General features: G+C 42.5%; 1 protein-coding gene across 1 annotated transcript in view; it reads left to right on the top strand.

Annotated features, from left to right (window-relative positions):
- Positions 1-23596, top strand: part of SLC9C1 (solute carrier family 9 member C1) — a 3253894-nt gene that overhangs the window by 850219 nt on the left and 2380079 nt on the right. The window contains exon 9 of the mRNA XM_044066060.1: positions 5099-5180. Coding sequence (XP_043921995.1) covers positions 5099-5180 — 82 coding nt within the window. The remainder of the gene's footprint in view (positions 1-5098; positions 5181-23596) is intronic.

The raw sequence follows: 23596 nt of genomic DNA, 5'->3' as shown, positions 1-23596 counted from the left end.
CTTAGGAGGAAAGCTCGCCCTGCATGCAAAAAACTGGGAACTCATGACCCAGGACAAATGGGTTTTGAACATAGTTTCCCAAGGATACAGATTCCACTTCCACAAACTACCAACCCCAAATGGTTGGCCAGACCTACCCCCAAATCAGTGGGTGGAGGCCCAACTGCAGGTTCTCTTTGTTCTCAGTATCAGGGTTATTCAACCTGTCCCAGCAGAACAAAGAGGACAAGGTTTTTATTCAAGACTTTTTCTGGTACCCAGAAAAGACAACTCCTGGTGTCTTATCCTGGACCTCTCTATTCTCAGCAACTTTCTGGTGGTTTCAAAATTTAAAATGCTAACTCTTCAACAGCTTCATCCTATGCTAGCCAAGGATGCATGGCTGGCAACTCTAGACTTAAAGGAAGCTTACCTGCACATCCCAATAAGAGGATCCTGCAGACAATACCTACGTTTCAGGGCGGGATCCATGCACTTTCAGTTCTCTGCACTTCCCTTTGGCTTATCTACTGTGCCCAGGGTGTTCACAAAGTGTCTACCTCCAGCCATTGCATTTTGCAGGCAGAGAAATATTCATATTTTCCCATACTTGGACGATTGTCTGATCCAGGCAGAAAGCCAGGACTTGCTATTACAACACCTGGCATTCGTAAAGAAACTTCTAACCTCACTAGGGTACACCATCAATGAAAAGAAATCTCACCTAGTACCCTGCCAACAGATTGTATTCCTGGGAGCAAGTTTGAACACAACTTCCCAGATGGCATTCCTCACTCCGAAGAAACAAGTTTATTTGACAACCTACTTCAAGCTATTGGCCACAAAACCCCAGCTATCTGCAAGGAAAATACTGCAAGCTCTGGGGTTCATGGCCTCTTGCTTTCTACTAATTTCATATGCAAGACTGCATATGAGGAAACTCCAATGGTATCTAAAAATCCTATGGTGTCAACATTCTCAGGACCTGGAAACAATGATTTCTATCATTCCTTGTATGAAGACAGAGTTCCTTTGGTAGGCAGAGGCCTGCTACCACAACAGGGGACTCCCTTTCACTCTACCCCCTGCAGCCCAAACCCTAACAACAGACGTATCAGACTATGCATGGGGGGCTCACATGGCAGGGCAGTGCATTCAGGGCAAATGGAACCCGAGACGGATGCACCTGCATATCAATCAAAAAGAAATGTTAGCTGTACAGAATGCTCTGACAGCCTTCAAAGACCGTATTCTTCCAGGGCAACTACTGGTAAAGACAGAAAACACCGCAGTTATGTGGTACATAAACAAGCAGGGGGGAACCCACTCGTACCCTCTCTGGAGACTAGCCATGGCTCTGTGGAACACAGCCTTGAGCTAACAAGTACACCTACAAGTGCAATTCCTGCCTGGCAAATTTAATTCACTGGCAGATGACGTAAGCAGAAATCTCATAGACCCACAGGAATGGAAACTAGAACCCAAAATATTCAACCTCTGGAGGAACAAATGTGGGACTCCAGATGTAGACCTGTTTGCCTCCCCTCAGAACTACCAATTGAACAAATTCTGCACAAGATCTCCCCACAGTCAAGCTTGGAAAGTGGATGCCCTGTCCTTTACCTGGGAAAGCCTGTCAGTTTATGCCTTTCCCCCTCTGCCTCTCCTCTCAAAGGTTCTACTAAAGATCAAACAGAACAAGCCAAGAACAATACTGATTGCATCAGTCTAGCCACGCCAGCACTGGTACCCCCTCTTGCGCAGTATGACACTGCTACAACCATGGCACCTGCCTCGGACCCCTTCCCTGCAGTCCCAGCATGTGGGCCAGATTCTGCACCCTCAGCTTCGACCCCTGAACCTTGCAGCCTGGCTAATTCCTTGAGCTGTCCTCTAGCATCCTTCAGTAAGCAGGTGCTGGATGTCATTCTGGAGGCAAGGAGGCCTAGAACTAGAAAATCCTATGCTGAAAAGTGGAAAAGATACTGTTCCTGGAGCCAGGCTCAGGGGATGGGCACAACGGTGCCCATCTTACCTCATATTCTAGAGTACTTAACAGAAATGCTCCACAAGGGTCTATCCTTCTCGTCAATTAAAATTCATGCCTCTGCCATTTCAGCACATTATAATACTGAGCCACCCCTCTTCTCTCACCCTTTGCTAAAACAATTCCTTAGAGGGGCCATAAATTTAAGACCCCCCCCCCCCCCAGAAGAGCTCCCACTCCAGCCTGGGACCTTAATTTTGTATTGGAAATGCTCACTCCCCCCCCCCCTTTGAGCCAGCTGCAACTGCAGAGTTGAAATTCCTTTCCTGGAAAACAGCATTCCTTCTAGCCATCACTTAAGCAAGAAGAGTGTCTCAATTACAGGCCCTCATGGCAGTGGAACCCTTCATTATCTTCCATGCGGATAGGGTTTCCCTCAGGACTAATCCTTCCTTTATGCCCAAGGTGGTGTCTAGTGTGGCCCTAAATCAGTCCATTCATTTGCCTACCTTTTTTCCTAATCCACAAAACAAAGGGGAATGAATACTGCACTCTCTGGATGTGCACAGACAACTTAGATTCTATTTGGACAGGACTAAGCCTCTCAGAAAATCTGAACAGCTGCTTGTTGACTTTGCTGCGGGGGCAGAGGGGAAGGCCATTTGAAAGCAAACTATTTCCAAATGGATAGCCCATTGCATTCATTTCTGCTACAAACACCATGGAAAACCTACCCCACAGGGGATAAGATCACATTCCACCAGGGCTGCATCTACCTCTGTGGCATTTCTTAGAGGAGTCCCTATCAGGGACATCCTAGAAGCTGCTACCTGGAGCTCTGTACATACCTTCACCAAGCATTACCACATGCTTATATTTTCTAAATCCAGAGCTGGATTTGCCACTGCAATCTTGCAGGGCTTAATAGCTGGCCCTAATGCTCTTTAACTTCCTCCTCCCTTCCTTAGCTTTGGGAATCAACCCAAATGTGATGACTGCAACAGTGAAACATGAAGAACATAGTACAGTTGTGTACACTTAGCATAAATGTAGATGCTCGAGTGTGTTCACTGTTGCAGTCCTGGTTACCCTCCATCCAGCCCCCTGACTTCTCTTCGCTCTACCTTTCCTTCATGTTGGTATATTTACTTTTTCTTGTGTATTTGCTTTTTGATGGGGTGTACCATACCATATAATTGCTTCCTATTGTGGGGGCACCTGACATCTGGGTCAAGAAATACTGATGTAATGGCGTCGGCTGCATGTTTTATACCACTGACAGCATCTGACACAGAAATCTGAAGACTCTGGTATTCAGGCCGGCTGAGGGCTACCTGCAGGTAGATAACCCAGATAACTCAAATGTGATGACTGCAACAATGAATACACTCGAACATCTACATTTATGGTAAGTGTACACAACTGTACTTTCCCATTTCTGTGCCCCTCCACCAACTCTCCTTTACTCCTTTAATATATTTTATGAAAAACAAAATGTCTTCTTTTAAGTGGTAGCAAAGAGTAAAGTTTATACCTAGCCTGCATAGAGCACTACAGTGCTCATGGTTTAGTTTAAAAAAAAAATAAAAAAAAATAATTTCTTCTTTTTAAAATGTAGCAAAATGCAAGGAGCGCTATGGGGTGCTAATATTTTACTTTAAAAAATAAATATTTTGTTTAAACTAGGGGTCAGCAACTTATGACACGCATGCAAAGAGTGGCATGTGGAGCAATTTTTAATGGCACTCTGACTGTGTGTGAGAGATCGGAGTGAGAGTGAGTGAGTGAATGCATGTATGCAAGCTGAAGAGACTGTGTGAGTGAGCGATCGGAGTGAGTGAATGTATCTATGAAAGCTGAAGCGACTGTGTATTGTGAGAGATAGGAGAAAGAGAGAGACAGTGAATGCATGTATGAATGGTGAAGAGACTGTTGGTGAGCAAACTCACTGTTCCACAATGAACAGAAGTGGCTCTTCTTTTTGATTGTTTTGGTATATGAGCCAATCAAAAATTGCAGAACAGCCCGAACTGAATAGAAAGACCTTTTTTTTTTTTTTTTTGGTTGCTTGGCTGGCTGTCATTGGCACTACAGTACTAATAGGTTGCTGTACCAACCTGCTTGCTGCAGTTTATACACAGCCTGCACAGAGCACTACAATGCTCAAATTTTAGTTTAAAAAAAAAAAAAAATATATATATATATATATATATATTTTTTTTTTTTTTTTTTTTCAGACCACACATGGAGTGTTACAGTGCTCAGGTTTGACTGCAGATGCAATACCGACGTTTAAAAGCCAGTATTGTATTAAGTAATGATCAGATCAGTTGATTGCACCCCACAACACTTTGTGACAGGTATAGTTGCCCCTCTTGCCCCACACAACACTTTGTGACAGGTATAGTTGCCCCTCTTGCCCCACAGTAACTACTCTACACTACTGTCTAGATCTGATGGGAGCAGCTACTTAGTCCCTTATTAACATTTTCATCAAATGTTACAAGTTGAAGACCATTTTCAGAGCCGGAGGAGGCTTCAGTAGAGCTGTGCTTCAGGGAATGCCAGACTCTGGTCCTTCTGCATTGCCTTTTCTTCCTGCGCTTAGGTAGTTGTCTCATACTATGATGGCTACAGCCACAGTGATTTAATGAAGAACATAGTACAGTTGTGCAGTGTGCTTACCATAACAGATGTTCAAACAGATCACTGTTGCTTTACTAGCACTTTCCCTCTGTCCTCCTAATATTTCCTTCCATGGCCTGAGTGGGGTACCCTTGACTCTTTTGCTCTTCTGATATGACTTTACTGAGAGCTTTAGGCATCAGACTCCTGTTTGTCATTTCCATACAACCCTCTTGTAGCAGCATGCCCTCTTTTGCTAAGGGCAGATGTACAGCATGCAAGACAGAAGTCTGAAACTTTGTAGACTGGCCAGGCATACTGTATCCTTGGCAAGATATGCCCCATATTGCAATGCAACAATGATCTACTCAAACATCTACTGTTACGGTAAGTAAACTACACAACTGTACTTTATAAGCTGTGAAGTTGAAGTCATCAAACAAATCTACCTTATACTGAGTGATTTAATACATACATAGTTTATCAATGATTCTTCTCCTCCTTTAGATATTGCTCCACTCATCAGGAACGGTGATTTTGACATTATTGGTCAACGCAACAACAATGGAGTCAGTGCTCCTAAAGCTAGGTAAAACAAGTTTGAAGTTGTTTTCTTTTAAGGAATTTATCTAGATATGTGTACAGTATATATAGCTTATAATTATTTGTTATGAATGCTGTAACTTTCTTATCTCGAACTGTAAACAACAGTATGCGCTGTGCCATTTTTACCATATCTCAAGCAATGAGAATTTGTCATAGTTCTTACAACTTTGTTTTGACAGAAATGACAATGGTCTTTTCAGATATTAATGTATTTATTTTAGAGGGAGGGGGCACTGTAACAGTAATTTTTTAACATTTGGGTTCACTCACCTTTGCTGCCTGATTTTCTGGAGGAATTGTCAGAAAAAGTGGCTTTCTCCCCTGAGAAAAACTAATGTAGCTCTTAAATGTAAAGTTGTATACTGATTTGCAAGCCCTGAGGTTGCCTTATGTGTCCTTTGTTGTTCTTCAGTTTTAAGTTCCTCTTGCTAACTGCTATGAGATCTCATCTTCTTCAAAATTAAACTCCTCCTTCTCAAGTCTTGGCTATGCCACTGCTACTTTACAGGGTAAGATTACCAACTAGCACTACCACTATAACAACTGCTATCCTTAAAATTTCTTATAAACCACCCAAGTACTGAAACTTTAACATTGTTTAAGCACATCTGCAATATACTGTTCTTAATATGTGTTAGTGTATGCAGAAGCATTTGTATTACCATATCATAGTATTACGTATAAATGTATATCGTCATATGTATTTTTTATGTAGAAAATAATGTCTTGGTATTTGTGTAGAGTGTGAACATTGTGATTGTACAACGTATTGTTCTTTAACTTTATGTGTATGGAGCTTTTCTCCTCAGCCTCCACTGAAAAGGGGCCTTGTGCCCAGCTGGACTTTCCTGGTAAACGAAGATAAATAAAAAAAAAAACTTGTTTGTGTAATGGCTAAAGCTGAAAAGAAAATGTGCAACTTGTCTTACACTAATGATTGTGTTTTCCATTCAGCTAGAAATTCTGCAGCAATGCTGCCGAAAGACAAGTTTCATCTTTAAAGTCTGACTTTAAAAGTGTGATTGTGGTAGGCAACTGTTTTTGTGTTACTCTGCGATCCCTGCCTGATAATCCTTGGCCCCCTCCCATCCAGTCAGCCCATTTGATCCATATCATTCTGTCTGTCCAATCTGACTGAGCTGCCTGCCAGATCTGATCCAGCTTTGCTAAGCTCCAAGCCTCATGCTCCTTCAAGATATTTTCCTTCTCATAATCCCCTTGGGACCTACTCTTCTCAGATCTCTTTTACCACCTTCCAGATTCTGATGATGTGGTTGCAGCTAAATGCTCCTTATATTTTTGTCTTTCCATACAAAATTCTTTTAACTACCTTTTGGTTAAATTATCTATTTTGGAATTCTTACCTTATATTAATACTTTCAGCTATATGTTTGTTTCGTTTGAAACTTCCTCTTTCTCTGAATCATTAAGGTTTTAGGCCTAATGACCACTGGTTGTTTAAAAAGTTTATCACATTGCTATAGTTTTACTTTTAGAAAGTAGGTTTGCTTTATTCTTCTTGTGACCGTTTCCATAATTTTGCCTTTACTGTTTTTATTGGCCATTTTACTTATAGGTTTATAATGTCATAGTTATATACTAGGCTAACAACCACCAGGCTCTTTATAAGCCTAGCCATGCAGTCCAACTCACTTGTGTCCCTATGTATCACAGGAGTTTATTAGTATGTTAATTGAGAAGTTTCTAGAGGTTATATGAGTGGGGAGTTAGTTTGGGCATCACGGTCTGCCTCTGTTTATCAGAGACATGAGGGCCAGACCCAGGGTGAATTTCCAGGTTTCCCATCCACTAATCAAGGTTACAGTTAAATAAGGTTAAGGATGAACTCTGCTTCACATGGATGGGGAGACTAATCCAGAGCATGGAGATCCTCTGAGATACATATCTGTCTTGCCAATATGTCTTATTTATGCCACAAGCAAAACTTAAGTCCTTGGATCTAGTGCAAAAGGTCCATCAGAGCTAGATCCAAAAGTGACTTGAATGCCAGGAATGGATCACCTCTCAGTAACCTGTAGGAGACAGAGAATAGAGACAGGGCTTTAAAGTGATCCATATATAACAATGTGTTTATACCCTAGATTCTCCTGGTAAGGGATTTTTGTGGGCATTCCAGCTGTTGCATATGTTTGGTTAGGTACATACCAAAGGAAGCATTATACTCAATGATTGGTCTGATAAGGGCCAAATTAATTGGCACTATGACTTCCTTGGACCTGGATGCCATGCCCTTGCTTATAAGTTGGGTGACATAGAATGATTTTCTTACTACTTTGGCCACATGTTGGTCAAAGACCATATTACTGGCTATATATGTTCCCAAATCCCTGACTACTGGATCAATTCTTGGTGTGGCTTATCGATTAGCCTGGGTGTCAGTTTTCCCAAAAGGCACAATAATTTATTTTTTGGCATTGAGATCTGATGTTGTCAGTCTTCATTTTATCCTTGATGTAGGGGTTCGGTTCAGATATCAGAAGTGACTCAGCCATTACTACAGCTCACGCAGGCCAAAAGCTCTCGAGCTTTATCCTTACACACAGTCCCCCTGTCCCAGTAGGCCCAGATCTCATTTGCCACTTTTCCAGACAGATGTGTTTGCCTGAGCTTTTGAGCTAAGTCAAATTTCTATTAATATTTCTAGTTTCTCAAAAAAAAAAAAAATATATATATATATATAAATATATGTATATATATAAATATATATATATATATATATATATATATATATATATACAGGTTTTCTTCCTCCCCTTCTTCTCCTGTACTTTTTTAGAAGTTTTGGTGTTTGTTTCTTTGTCTCCCTTCCATTTTGTCTGACAAACCTAAAGGACGTGCTGATTTTAAAAAAGTTTCAGAAGTGTGGCCACAAAATTCCCTTTTCTGATTCTTATCTTCTTTGTATCTATTGTTTGGGGGATGTTCATCTACAGGAAGACTGACGCATGTGTCACAGTTTCAGTCACAGAGGTCTCATCGAGAGAAAAAATAAATTAATATTGAAGGGCTTAATTCTGTCAGCCTTTGAGGAAGCCATTTCTGCTGCAAAGAATAAATCTGATATTTCTTTCCCTTCTTCTTCTTCATTTTTAGACAAGTCAATAAAGAGGAGCTTGTCAGGTTCATCATCTCCCTTGGAGCCGACTCCTAAGAAGCATAAGTCATCTCCTCCATCTAGTACCTTGGATCTGATGGAATGTCAGTCCAAAACTTCGGTGCCAGAAAAAATATCATTGGTACCAACAACTGCTCCAACTCCTAGTGTGTTGTCAAAATCTCCACAAGAAATCCAAATTTTGACTAAGGACCCTTTATATTCAACACTGACTACATTGGCGCAGACAGTTCAGCTTGATTTGCCAAGAGTGGTATATTCAGCTTCTACTGATCCTTTTGCTGGCAAAATGCAGAGATTTTTCTAAAGAGACCAAAATCTCTTTCTCAGGCCTTTATTTGTTCCACCAAAAGTCTCACCGAGATTGATGTGGAGAGACTGGTGAATAAAATTCTGTGGACAAGAGGACTCGCAGGACTTCCCTTGTCTCTGACCTTTTTGGGTTTGGAGTTGATCCAGCTTCTACCCCTTTCACTATTCCTCTTCTGACCTCCTCTGAGGCTTTAGAGATGTCAGCTCTGAGCCTGCCGGTGTTGGTTCTGGAGGTATCTGTCCCTTCAGAACTGTTTATTTCCCTGAGTTCTTTGGCTGTGTCAGAACCAGAGACTTCCCAGAGCTGCATCTGTCCTTTCTGCTCCGAGGAGCCTGGGTCGACTCCAGTTTTTTTGGTGCTGTCTCTGCACATTGGAGCACTGGCATGCTGCAGATCGGCACTGTCTTTTGCCTCAGGGGCTTTCTCATTGGAGGGGAAGTGACCATGGTTCTGAGGCAGTTTTTCTCAGTTCTGGGATCCCTTCCCTCTTTGGGGGGGGGGGGGCAGCCTTCCAGGCAATGGAGAGGGCTTTGTCCATGGCAGTCACTCAGTTGGTTCCGTCCTCCTTACACTACATGCAGTCCTCTTGCTCCCTTATTTGTCCTGTTTCTCCACTGGGGCAGCAAGTTCCTAATCTTCAAGACCCACAGATTCATGTTTTGTCTTCTTCTGATACCTCCCTAGGGCATCCCCCTGATTAGGTCCCTCAGAAGACAAAGTGCAAGAGGAAGCACTTAGATTCCCCACAGGAATCGGTCAAAGAAGTCACTGATTTTGATAAAAGGGAAGGGTCCGCAAGGTCACCCCCTGACGATGTCTCCTTTGGATACTTCCTGAAAATTTTAAAACAGAGGGGTGATTGGATGTCCCAAAACCCTTCCTTGGAGGAGTTGTACCTGCAGTCTTTTGGTACTCCCCTGTCTACCTCTTGGGTGACTCTGCCTGCTGAAAGGCTCATTCGGTTGATCTCACAGTGAGCGTGGAAGACACCACACACCATTGAACCTATCCACAACAAACCAGACAAAATTTTATCAGCTCCAAAAGACAAGCACTTTTGGGCTAAAGGTCTACGGGTAGATGCCTCCATGGTCATTGCAGCCATCACTAAAAAAGGAACTGGCTGACAATTGTTCCTCTATCCATCCTCCCAATAGAGAGTCCCGGGTGATGGATAGGTTTGGGAAGCAGGTTTATGCTTCATCAACCTTTGCATTACAGCAGGTTCAGGTATACCCATAAGGAGACACACCTGGAGGTGCTTTTGTGACCTTGCAGAACCATTTAAGTCTTCATTTGTCAGTGCTTCCTTTGACATATCTTCTCTTTTTGGCCCAAAAGTTAGAAAGTCATTATCCAGGTGTGAAAAAGATGATAAGACCCTTTCTGTCATGGGTGTATGTTTTTCTACTCCCCGAAGATCCTTTTCCAGGAAAGAGAGGAGTGATGAGAAACTGTGGTTCAAAAAATCCCAAGAGCCTTTCCAGGTCACATGTGGTACCAGTTCTCCTAGGGGTGGAGGGGGAACTACAAAATAAGATGCTGCCCATGCAGCACAGGTGGTCTGCAGAATCAGGGCTTTGGGGACTCCTTTCTAGATAAGCTTTTTCAGCATTCCTGAAAGAAAGCCTGATTGTCTTCCTGTTGAGGCAGCTGGGGAACACGTATCCTTGCATCAAAGCACCTGGCAAAATATAACTACAGATTCTTGGGTGCAATGGCTCATATCCACAGGTTATACCTTCCCTTTTCCAATCCTCCCCCCATTTGCAAAAAAAGTCCCTGATGTTCCACCCAGTCAGAGGGAACCAGTAGTTCTAGAAATTCAAAAACTGCTAGACAAAAGAGTTATCCAGGGAGTCCAACCAGACCCGAGAGGATCCAGAATTTACTCAAGATTCTTTTTAGTGCCAAAAAAGGTGGTATACTGGAGACCAATTCTGGATCTCTGCGTACTCAACAAATCGATCTGTCAAATGAAATTCCAGATGGTCATGGTACAGTCCATTCTTCTATTTTTAGCAATGGACAACTGGATGTTCATAGGTTCATAGGGCGATACTAGGCTATTGGCACGGAGGCCCTTATAAGCCTAGCCAAGAATTTCATCCATGTTCACACAAAGTCAGCAACTGTTTCCCCTGTCCAGCAGAAATGCAGGTGGGATCCCAGGGGTGTATTTTCTGTTTCCCATCCAGTTGTCCAGGTTCCTCTTAGGGCTAGCGAGGTACTCTGCTTGACATGGAGAGGGAGTCTATTCCACAGCTGGTGGAGTCTTTGGGGGACAAATCTATCCCACCCACAATTTCTATTAATGTCACGGACAGGGTTGAGACCTTGCATGTGGGTTGCACAAGTGGAGTTTGCTTACGGATATGCAGCAACTCCATCAAGGCTGTGCCTGAGATGGCCTTGTATGCCAGACACAAGTCACTTCTGAGCAGTCTGTATGAGATTGAGTAGAGGGATAGGGATTTTATCCTAGCTGTATTGGATAGGTGTTTGAGATCCTGGATTTTCCTGGTCAGGAACCTCTGTGGTCTCTCCAGCTGCTGCATATGATTTGCAAGGTGCATGCAGAAGGGGGCATTGCACTCAATAATGAGTCTGATAAGGGAGGAGTACAGGGATGTTATGACCTTCTTGTTCCTGGATGAAATACCCTTACATATGAGGTGGGCTATGTAGAAAGCCTTCTGTACAATGGAGGAAACATGGTGTTCAAAAGTCAGGTAGCTATCAACCTGGGTGCCCAAGTCCCTCACGACTGATTGCATGCTTTATACATTGTTATTAATGTGATAATTAGTGGAGACACCATTATCCCCATTGGGAGTATGCATTTATTGGCATTCAGTTTGAGGCCATGCTTCTGGCACCAGTCATTATTTGGGTAAGGCCCTCTTCGAGGATGTTCACATCACTATGGGAATTTAGGACAGCACCCAGCTTGCAGCCATCTGCAAACTCGGTCAGCCACAGACCAGTGGTTTTAGCTTGCACCTCAGAAAAGTATATCCCAAACAGTAGAGGCCCCAAGACGATTCCTTGGGGTACACTGCTCATTATGGGTCTACTACTAGAGGTGGCTTTCCTTATTTTGACTGAGTGGGTATTATCAGTGAGCCAGCTAGCTACCCATCTGGTAACATATGGGTTAATACCTAGCTGGGAGAGTTTTTCTATTATGCCTGAGTGGAGAATAGTGTTGAAGGCTTTGGCTAGGTCAAGGTAGGCAGTGTGCACTGTCTTCCCCTCGTTCATGGCTTTGGTAACTGTTTTGAAGAAGTCGACCAAGTTTAACAGGCATGATCTCCCTTTGACAAAACCAAACTGTGCGAGGTCAACCATTTGGAGGTTGCCAATGTCCTTGTTTATAAGTTCCATGATAATGCGTTCCGTGGCCTTGCAGATCAGGCTAGTTAGGCTGATGGGCCTATAATTGCCTGGGTCAGTGGACACTCCACCTTTGTGTAGAGGGATGACAGTGGCTGTCCTCCATTCAGCTGGGATGAAGTCGGTGCTCAGGCTCAGGATGTGCTCAGTAGATCTTCAGGATGCTTATTACCACATAAAAATGGACAGATACTCCAAAAGATTCCTCAGCTTCTGTCTGGGAACCAGTCATTACCAATTCAGAATGCAGCCCTTTGACCTCACCACAACCCACAGGGTGTTCAAAAATGTATGTCAGTAGTAGCAGCTCACTTGAGGCTGCAGGAATTCTGAGTGTTTCCATACTTGGACAACTGGCTCATAACCGCTCCAACTAGGCATCAATTGATAGAGGCAAGGAATTGCATTCTTAAGACCTGTCCATAGCTAGGAATAACTAAACCATGATAAATCCCAACAGACTCCAACTCAGAGATTAGAGTTTATAGGGGCAGTACTAAATACAACATCAACTGTAGCATCCCTTCCTCCAGCAAGAATTCAGAAAATTATAACTCAAGTTCAGAAAATAATTCACAGAAAGAAACTTCCTGCTCAACTAGTCTGACATGCTCTAGGTTCAATGACAGTGACAATAACTCTAATTCCTCTAGCCAGACTTCACATGAGAATTCTACAATGACTATTGGCATCTCAATGGTAATTGCTATACCAACTCATGTTGTTGGAAGAGATTCTAATCAGTTTTTGCAGGAAGGATCTAGCTTGGTGGGTTCATTCCAAAGAAATCCTCCTGAGCTGCCCCTTCATCTTTCCAGAGCCCAAGGCCATAGTGATCATGGACACCTTCCAGATGAGGGGTCATTTTCTGGGGATGACTTTCCAAGGCACTTGTTCCCCCTTAGAGGCCAACTTGCATATCAATGTTCTGGAACTAAGATGGGTGCTTTTAGTGTTGCAAACCTTTAAATCAGTTCTTCCTCTGGGAACAATTGCAGTTCAAACAGACAATGTCAGTAGCTTGGTACACTAACAAACAGGGAGGAACCAAGTCTTACCCCCTTTGTTGAGAAGCACTCAGAGTGTGGCAGTGGGCGATCTCTTCTAACCACTTTCTGATAGTGATGCACATTCCTGGGAGTTCCAGTGTAATAGCAGACAAACTGAGCAGTGGACTCTCAGTTCAATAGTGGTGGAAAGGATTTTCCATCATTGGGACCAGTCTTGCTGTAACCTGTTCACCTCTCCCCTAAACAACAAGTGCAGCAGCTACTTTGCCCTAATTCCCCATCTAGGGAAGTCACCTAGAGACATTCTTCTCCACACTTGGCCCCCCCATACTACTATATGTCTTTCCCCTGATACCTCTAATTCGAAAATGTTATGGAAAGCACTCAGGCTGAAGAGCAAAGTAATCTTCATTGCATCTTATTGGACTCAGCAGATGCGGTTCCCCTTTCTTTGGTTTTATCTGATTCAGTGACCTTGGACTATGGACCTAGCTCCAGACCTTCTTTCACATCCAGATGGACTGGTCTATCCAGAAATGTTGAACTACAAGCTGACAGCATGGTTCCTCCAGTTCCACTAGTTGCCAGGCATCTTAACCTTTCTTCTCCAGTACGCCAAATTCTCCTAGCTTCTCATAAATCTTCCACCCGGAGACTTTAGTCTAGTAAATGGAAAAGATTTACCATTTGGGCTCATGAAAAAGACATTGACCCATTTTCTGTTTCTATAGATTATATTTCAGACTTCTTAGCCTCTCTTTTCAATGTAGGAGCCTCCCCTTCTACCATCAGAGTTCAACTAGCAGCAATTTCAAACTTCCGTAATGGTTTGGAAGAACATTCCTTGGCTTCTCATAAACTTTGTAAGGCATTTTTAAAAGGCACACTATAGCTCAAATCCTTTTTCAAAGATCCCACTCCTCCTTGGGATCAAGGCCTAGTATTTCAAACCATCATAAGTCCTCCTTTTGAATCATGTAAACCACCTTATTTGAATTTTCACAAAGATAGAGTTAGCTTAAACTTATGAACAAATTGCACCTTTCTACCTAAAGTGGTGTCAGAGTCTAATATCAATCAGTCTATTCATTTGCTGGTATTCTTTCCAAATTTTTCAAACAGAGGTGAATACCTTTTACATTTGCTAGATATTCACTGACAATTATACTTTTATCTTCACAGAACTAAAGACATCAGAAAGTCTGATCAATTATTTGTGTCCTTCTCAAGTGCTAGTATTGGTAAACCTGTCAGCAAAGTGACATTAGCGAGATGGCTCAAGGATTGCATTTCCTTTATTTATGACAAAAATAAAATTGCCTTGCCTAACCTATGAAGGCAGTATTTCAGTCTAGAGCTTCTATGGATGATATATGTGCAGAGGCTACTTGGGCTTCTCTCCATACCTTTATTACTCCTTACAAATTGGATTTGGTCTCTGGAGAAGAGCATCCTTTGGTTCAATGGTGCTCAAGAATATCCTTCCATGAGTCCTCCAAAGGTAGGTAGCTGGGGACTCTGTCCCATATGTTAACGAAAAAATTAAGATTGACAACATCAGATAAAGAAGTTATATACTTACCGTAATGTTTCATCTGTGTTTTCCATCTTCATTTATCCTTAACTACCCCCCCCCCCCGGCCTTTGAAGATTTTTTGATGGAATGGATACTTTCATAGTGATTATGACATGGCTTGAAGTACAGCAGATAGTGGTTTCCTTTAAGGCATCCTTAATTTCACATTATTTCTAATTTGCAAGCTCGATCTTAGGTAATTAGGACAGGGGGATTGTGGGTAAGGATGAAGCTTGAGAGTCTTTGGCCTGCGTGAGCTGTAGTAATGGCCAAATCAGTTCTGATATCGGAACTGAACCCATATGTCAAGGATAAATGTAGATAGACAACACAAATGGAACATTATGGTAAGTACAGACAACACAGGTGGAACGTTATGGTAAGTACATGACTTCTTTTTATAGTCTGTGACTTTCACATCAATCATTTGTTTGTCAGACTCTCTTGTAAGATTTTTGTGTCATGGTGGGAATCTATGATATGGTCCCAATTTGCAGTCACCTGTGTATTTTGCCAACCAAAGGCTCTTGATATTAGCTTTTACCTCTGAGAAGAAGATGCCAAATAGGAGCAGTCCCAGCACAGAACCCTGAGCCACTGGTGATTGGTCTCTTAGTGGAAGTGGTATCACCAACCTGACTTCCTGGGCCCTTTCTGTGAGCCAGCTAGCCAGCCAATGAGTTATGTAGGGGTTTATGCCCAGTTCAGTGAATTTGTCAACTGTACCCAAATGGTGTATTGTATTGAATGCCTTAGCTAGGTCCAGTTTGATGATATGCAGTGTTTTTTCCTCATCCATTGCCTTGATGACCTCCTCAAAGAAATCAACCAGGATTAGTAGACATGATCTTCCCTTGACAAAGCCATACTGGGTTGGGTCCAGTGTCTGAAGCTTGCCTAGGTCTTTGTCGATAATTTCCATGATAATTCGTTCCACGGCTTTCCATATTAGACTAATCAGACATATAGGCTGTACTTTCCAGGGTTGGTTGATGGTCCACCCTTGTGAAATGGGAAAATGATTCATGATAGGTCATGTTTCCAGCAATTTAGGAGGCATCTCGGGATGTTGTCAGTGCCCACTGTGGCTGTGTTTTTGACCTTAGCAACACTGCTAGGACCTTCTACCTGTTAATCGTTGGAGGGAGGTGGGGGTGGGATTGGGGGTAAAGTTTGAACTGAATTTGTCAGCGAGAAAATTCGCTGTGCCACTCTGCTCATTGAAGGTGACACCACTGACTGCTTTTGAGATTTTGGACATAGCTTCAGAAGGCCTTATGGCTGTCTTTAGCCTCTGAGGCTATCTTGACCTCGTAATTGGCCTTGTTGTACTTAATTAGCCCTGATAACTTCCTGTTTAGTTTAATTAGAGAGCTCCTATCATTATGGGAGATGCTCTTCTTGATTTTAGCCATGACTTTTTTTTACTTTTGTTATATATTCTATTAAGGTCTTGATTCCCCACAGTGTAGTTTATTTTTAGAGTTTGTTTTGTGCTTGCTTCTAGTAAGTACAGCAGCCTCTATACAGCCAGTTACATGGTTATGCAGGGTCTCTGTGAACAAATTTGCATAGGTTATTGTAAACTCAAGGTTGGGAGGGGCATTGAATTCTGATAAACTATCACTTAATAGGGTGTACTGAGTTTTGGAATAGTTCCTAGCTGTTATGCAATTGGGTAGGGTTACTAAGTTGATTTTTATTTTGAAGGAGATAGCTTTGTTGTTCAATCCCACCAGTGAGGATATGACACTGGGGGGGGGGGGGGTGCAGCTCTCTCCTATATTCATGAGTATCGTGTCTAATATGTTTAAACCTCGGGTGAGTGTGCACACTGTCTGGTCAGAGGTATTTGTGTTTAAGTCCAGGAATTGTGCCTGCAAGTATTAGGCAGTATATGTTTCCCAGTCTATAGAGGGGTAGTTAAAGTCTCTCATGAATATGGCATTTGATTTAATGATAAGTGTCTCTAGTAGGTTGATGGATGAGCTATGGGATTCTAGGGGCATAGAGAATTACCTATAGCTTGCTAGGATATGGTATAGGACTTTGTCTATGGTGATTATCACGTGGATAAATTCCAGGGAATCATCCTATTTAACCAAACATAGAGTTATGCTTCTTGATAATGTAGATTGGGACAACTCCACCTTTTATCCCTGTGTGTGCAGCCGATGGCCTAAATGTGTGAAAGGCATTGAAGCATTGCACTGCTGGATTACTTTCTGCAGATTTAAACCATGTTTCTGTAATGGCACAGATGTCTATATTCTCCAGAGTGATTGTAGGGTGTGGAGTTTCTTGTTTAGGCTCCTAGCACTTAGCAGAAATACCTTTGTTTTTTTTGGAGGGGGGGTTATTCACTTTGTCAGTAGATTTGTCAAAGCATTACTTAAAAATGGCTCTAAGGGAGTGATAAAGTTTTAGCCAATATTTGGAAGCCTAGAGGAGATAGGTGCAGACCTTTGAAAAACAATGTGGTTTGTTAACCATGTCCTCCCATGCTGACAGATATTGACTCTCCCTTGAAATATTCCAGAAGCTAAGCCAGTTATTGAATTCAGCCATTTTTTGTTCATACTGTAGCATCATTCTTGGTGAAGGTAAACTGCTGCTCAATGCAAGGCACATACCTGCCTGAGACACATATTCAGAGAGATCAATGAGAAGGGCTCTCCAAGGAAAAAAAGAGAAACCAATTTTGAAAGGGCTCTTTCACTGTCAGACAGGATCCAAAATATCTTTGGGTCTGAAGGCACCCTCTACCTCTCTTTCCCATGATAAGAAAAGAGAAAATGAGAGAAAGATCAAAGGAAAAAGAGAGAGAAAAAAGACAGGGACAGACCACAGGATAAACCTAAGGACAAATATCCAGACAAGAGAGAAGAAGAGAAGAAGATCACCTTGACAAACCAAAGAAATTGTCTCCTGATCCCTCTGGTATTGCGGGTCCAGAACCTATAATATTGAGGCAGGCAGATCCAACTGCTTCTAGGATACAAACTCCCCTATTCAAAAACTTCTTTTCTCTGGGGCCAATTAGCCTGAGTCTTCACTCCCCCATCCTTCAAAATTACCATTGAGGCCTACTTTAATAGCTTAATCTTCGAGATCTGGTGAGTCTGCTAGAAACCTCACAGAACTAAATGTCAAGTCAAATGACAAGAAAGTTTCTGAGGGCACAGATTCAGCTGGAAGTCCTCCTAGCTCCATCGCCAAGGAAAGGACTGTGATCAGACCTTACGACTCCAACCAAACTACTTCTGACACCATTTCCACTTTTGGAGCTGATGCACATGAGATCCGGGTTCCTATCGTGAAATCGTACATTAAGAACGCCGGAAGGCCGAACTTGGTAGTTCGAAAGTTGAGAATGTCGAAGCCGCGGAAACCCGAATTCTTAACCAGGGAAAGAATTCGGTTGGCCATTTCTGCGGCTTTGGCATTTTCAGACTGGGTTAAGGTAAGTGTACGAACAGGTAGTGACGGACTATAGGGTTAGGACGCGGGTCAGGTAAGTGTGCGGTAGTGACAGACTTTAGGGTTAGGGCGCAGTTCAGGTAAGTGTGCGATAGTGACGAACTTTAGGGTTAGGGTGCGGGTCAGGTAAGTGTGAGGTAGTGACGGACTTTAGGGTTAGGGCTGGGTTAAGGATAGTGCATAGATAGTGGTGTATGTTAGGTTTAGTGTAGGTTTTGAAGGTGGTTGGTGTGATTGTGATATGTATGTGTTTTTTGGAACAGCAAATTTTTTCCCTGGTAAAAAATTTGCTATTTTGAAGTTTGCTGTTATCCAAATTCGATCTTCCAAGTTCGAACTTATGGTGTTCAACATTTTGGAAGTTCAATTTCATGATATAGACCCTGAGATCCAAACTCTCATTCATACCAGTTTTTAAGCCAATAAACTTGGAGGCTTTGACTTCTTCCCTCACTTTCTTAACACCAGTGCATGCAGGTTGAGTGGAGCCACAGAGCCAGAGCATCAAATTCAAGGTACCAATGATGGAGTTAACTGTGAGATTTACAGAGCCATCCCTAGCACTCACGGTTTTGGCCCTGGATAGCTCAGTTCCAAGGTCCTCCTTAGAGCTATCAGCCCTCAGAGTTGAGAGAACCACCAATTCTGCTGTCATGGGTGGCTCTTCCCTGGCTGCATTGGCTGAGTCTGCTTTTGAGGCTGTAGAGTGGGCCTTTGCTAGACCAAGACAACTGGTGCATGCACAGAGTTCAGATCTGTCCCAACTCCTGCTTGGATCCTGCTCTTTCTTCCTCTCATTCTGGTCAACAGGGACAGACTGACTCAATCAGCTTCAAGACAACTCACCATTTGAGTTCCCCATCCAATTCCAAAGTGTCTCCTTCAGAAGTCCCAAGGCACTTTCCTTGGAAGAGGACTTGCAAGAGAAGCGTATTGACTCCTCTCTTGAGTCAGTCACTGAAGATACCAAGTTAGATAATGGAGAAGACTCCTCAAGTTCCCCCCAAAGATGTCTGCTTTGAAGACATCCTAGAATTAATGAAGTGGGTGGATGGTCCACTGAAACCCCTTCTTATGATGAGTCAGTGTTTCTCGAAGCTTTTGGGTCTAGCCCTTCACCATCATGGATAGTCTCACCAAATGACACCTTAGTTGATCTCATTGCCCTGAAAGCTTGGAAGGAACATGATGTCATCACTATCGTCATCAACTCCCCCTTTACCCATTTTTCTATATACAGCCGGGTGTCATGTTAACTCTAGCTATTCTCTTGATTCAGTGTTACACTCCTGCCTTCTTCTACACCCATGATTGATTGTCACAGATCTTCTGTCACACAATCCATCCATCTCTTTGCTGGACACCCTTGTACTTTCTTTCTGTCTGTCCCAAATCTTTTTCACCAGATTGTCTTCTGCTTTTCTGCACATGTGCACAAACCACTGTAATCTGTTCTCTTTGATCTTTTCTGCAATTAGAGCTACTTTGGCTTCTGCTCTTATGTCCTCATTTCTTCATCTGCCCCACAGTGTGCATCCTACCACCCATCTCAGGCACTTCATTTCCATCACTTCTAGCTTCCTCAGAGGTTTCTGTACCATACATGGAAGAAACCTGATGTGGCAGATCCTATCCCAAAAAACAGATAAAATTTTAGTTGCCCCCAAAGAGAGAAAACATTGGGCCAAGGATCCCCTGTAGGTGCCATGGTGGTAGCAGTAGCCAGAAAAAAGGAACTGTCTGAAGAAAGTACATCTGTTTATCCCCCAAACAGGGAGTCAAGAGCATTGGACAGACTGGGAAAATAGACTTAAGCTTCAGTGACATTTGTACTCCACATGCTGAACTAGCTAGTACACTTGACACAATTCCAGTGGGATTTGATCAAGGAATTTTCAAATTACCTGGCAGGTAACTTAATTTGGATATCTAAAAAACAGTGGACACCCAATTGTCTACCCTACACTCTTCCTTCAATGTGGCCATGAGACTGCTAGCTAATTCAACAGATCTCACAGAATGGCAGCCGGCACATGTATTACCACATGACATCATGCCAGGATGAAACTCTGTGATTTCACAGAAAGCTTTAAGACATCCTTCATAAATGCCCTCATAACTGTTTCAAATTATTTAGACAAAAGAAAAGGAAATTGTTACCAGGAGTGAGCAGGATAATAAGACCTTGTCTACCACAGGAAACTATTTTTCTACTTCTCAAAGATCCTTTTCCAAGAATCTAAGAGGAGGGAGGAAAATGTTCAGGAAATCACAAGTTTTTCATCAGGGCACTTCTGGGGACAAATTTCCCTGAGGCAAAGGCAGAGGTGGAGGTAATTCCATGAGATGTCACACCCATGGGGCAGATGCAGTCTGCAAACCCAAGGTTTCTATAGACCTTTCACAGAGAAACCTTATCAGCGTCCCTGAATGATTGCCCAACCGCTGCATGCTGGAGGCAGTTAGGGAAGTTTCTCCTTAATCCTCTAGCCTGGCAAACTATACCTTCCAGTTCTTGGGTGCTAAGGATCATTACCTGAGGCTATACAAAACCCTTTTTAGTGTCCCCAAAGACAAAACAAAAGATTCCTGATACTCCACCCAATCAGTTAGAATCTGCAATAGCAGACCTTTCAAGGTTACTAGACATAAAGAGTCATCCATCTGGTCCCCCAAGAACAACTAAGATCCAGAGTCTATTCAATGTTCTTTTAAGTTCCAAAAAAAGACAGGGGACCTCAGACCAATATTGGCTCTCAGTAATCTGAATCAGTTTGTAAAACAGATGAGATTCTGGATGGTCATGGTACAATCCATTCTACCTCTGCTGAGGAAGGACAATTGGATGTGCTCTATTAATCTTCAGGATGCCTACTATCACATCAAGTGGCAATCCAGGAGATTCATCCATTTCTGACTGGAAGTCAGTCACTATCAGTTCAGAGTGTTGCCATTTGGTCTCACCACAGCCCTCCAGGTGTTCACCCCAAGATAATGACAGCTGTTACAGCTTACCTCAGGCTGCAAGAGATCCAGGTCTTTCCATATTTAGACAATTGACTTCTAACTGCTACCTCCAAGAATCTACTATTCCAACATCAGTCAATCCTTTTATACCTGGCAACTAACTTGGGTATTTCAATAAATTTCAAAAAAAGCAAGCTGTCTCCTTCTCAGACAAATTCATAGGCTGCCACAAAGACACAGTGCATCAGAAAGCAAAACTTCCCCTGACACAAGTCAAATACTTAAGGTCTGTAGCTGTCCAAGTGATAAAACACCTTTGGCCTCAAGCACAACTCATTCTATGACTCTTAGGATTAATGGCCTCCTCTATAGTTTTGGTTCCTTTGGCCAGATACCACATGAGAGTTCTACAGTTGACACTAGCTGTACAATGGTCACAAAAGCTCCACCCTCTTCAGAACAGGATCCGTCTGACTCTGGTCTGCAGAGATCATATTCAGTAGTGGATTTTGTCCAAGACAGTTGTTCAGGAAAGACCCTTCTGTCCTCCTGCTCCCAAAGCCACAGTCACCATGAATGCTTGGGGGGGGGGCATTTTGAAGGGAAGACAGCTCAAGGAATGTGGTACTCGATAGAGATCAATATTCACATCAGTGTCTTGGAGTTGAGGGTGGTCCTCCTAACACTGTAGGCATTTCAGAACCTCTTATCCAAGGATATGATAACCATCCATTCAAACAAAATGACAGTGGTTTAGTACATCAGTAAACAAGGTGGAATACATTCGTACTTTGCCATGAAGCCATGAGAGTTTGGTAATGGTCAATGTCTTCAAACTGTTTTCTAGCAGCAACCCACATTCCTGGGACATCCAATACTCTAGTAGACAAGTTGAGGAGAACTCTTCTGTTGCCTTATTAGTCATTTCTCAACAAAGCAGTGGCCACTGGGGCCAACCTTGCTGTGATATTTTACCTCAACAGCAAATGCAGTGGTTACTTCACCCTCATCCTTCCGCAGGGACAGTCACTGAGAGATGTTCTAGTCCATATTTGGCCCCCAGTCTCCTTTATGCCTTTTTAGTAATTCCCCTCGTCACCAAATTCATTCAGAAAGCTATGGAGTGCAATACCACGGTAACCCTCATTGCCCTCTACTGACCTTGGCCAGTATGGTTCCCCTTTCTTTGGCCTCATATGCTGCACCCACCATGGGTTCTTCATCCCTATACTATTCTTTTCAGTCAGCCATCCAGCCATCTGTGCCAGATCTCAAGGCCCTAAAACTGAATACATGATTTCTCCAAATTTAACATTTGCCAGAGGTGCCAGACTTTCTACCCCGGTAGTCCATATAATCTCTTCTTCTCAAAGGGACTCAACCAAGAAGATTTACAAAATTAAATGGAAACATTTTTCTATTTGGGGCTCTTCAAAGGAAGTAGATCCTTTTTTGGCACCCTTACCTGAGATTTTGGGGTTTCTAGTGGAGTTTCTATTGGAACTGTTTAGGGCTGGCTCACATTACTCTACAGTTAAAGTACAAATAGCTGCCATTTCAAATTTTCACATAGGCACAATAATACATATATTGCTTCCCTCAAAGTGACCATTGCCTTCCTTAGAAAAACATTCTTATTGAGACCCCCCCCCCCCAGTTTGTGATCCAATTCCTCCTTGGGATATTACAATTTTGCTGCAGTGATTAACCCAAAAACATTTTGAGCCCACAACATCAGTAGATCTAAAGTTTCTAGTGTAGAAAACTATTTTCTTAGTTGCTATTACATCTGCAAAATGTGTGTTAAAATTATAGGCACTTTCTTGCAAACCTTCTTTCCTTATTTTTCACAGGAACAGAGTATCACTGAGAACAAACCCTTTTTTCCCCAAAGTAGCTTTGGAATCTAACTTGAACCAACAGATTGAGTTGCCAGTTTTCTTTCCAAATTTTACTAACAAAGGAAAATATACTCTACGTACCTTAGATGTCCATAGATAACCCAGGTTCTATCTTCATTGTACTGAGAGTTTCAGAAAATCAGATCAATTGATCATATCCTTCTCCTAGGCAAAACTTGGACAATCTGTGTCTAAAGCAACCTTATCAAAATGGCTAGTGGACTGTATTTCATTTTTTTATAAGTCAAAAGGCATGTCCTTACAACTCAAGCCTAAGGCTCATTCTGTCAGGGCAATGGCAACTTCAAAAGAGTGCCTTTCAGTGACATACATGCTGCAGCAACTTGTTCTTCAACTCATACCTTTGTATGTCATTATAAATTAGATGTGCAGTCTAGGATTCACACATCTTTTAGTTCTGCCATACTTAGGAACATTCTTCCTTAAGTCCACCCAGGTCTCTGTTGAGTTGCTTGTGAATCTGTCTCATATGTTGAATCAGTTGAGAATAGACAACATCAGAAAAGAAGGTTTTGTACTTACCATAAGAATAGATCTGTGTTGTCTTATTTTTATCTGTCTTGACTCCCTCCCTCCTTTCCACTACCAAATTGGCACTT

This window comes from Protopterus annectens, chromosome 3.part0 (assembly GCF_019279795.1).
Source record: "Protopterus annectens isolate FY-2018-M chromosome 3.part0, PAN1.0, whole genome shotgun sequence".
Classification (NCBI taxonomy): Eukaryota; Metazoa; Chordata; order Ceratodontiformes; family Protopteridae; genus Protopterus; species Protopterus annectens.
This window is presented reverse-complemented; position numbering and strand designations above follow the sequence as displayed.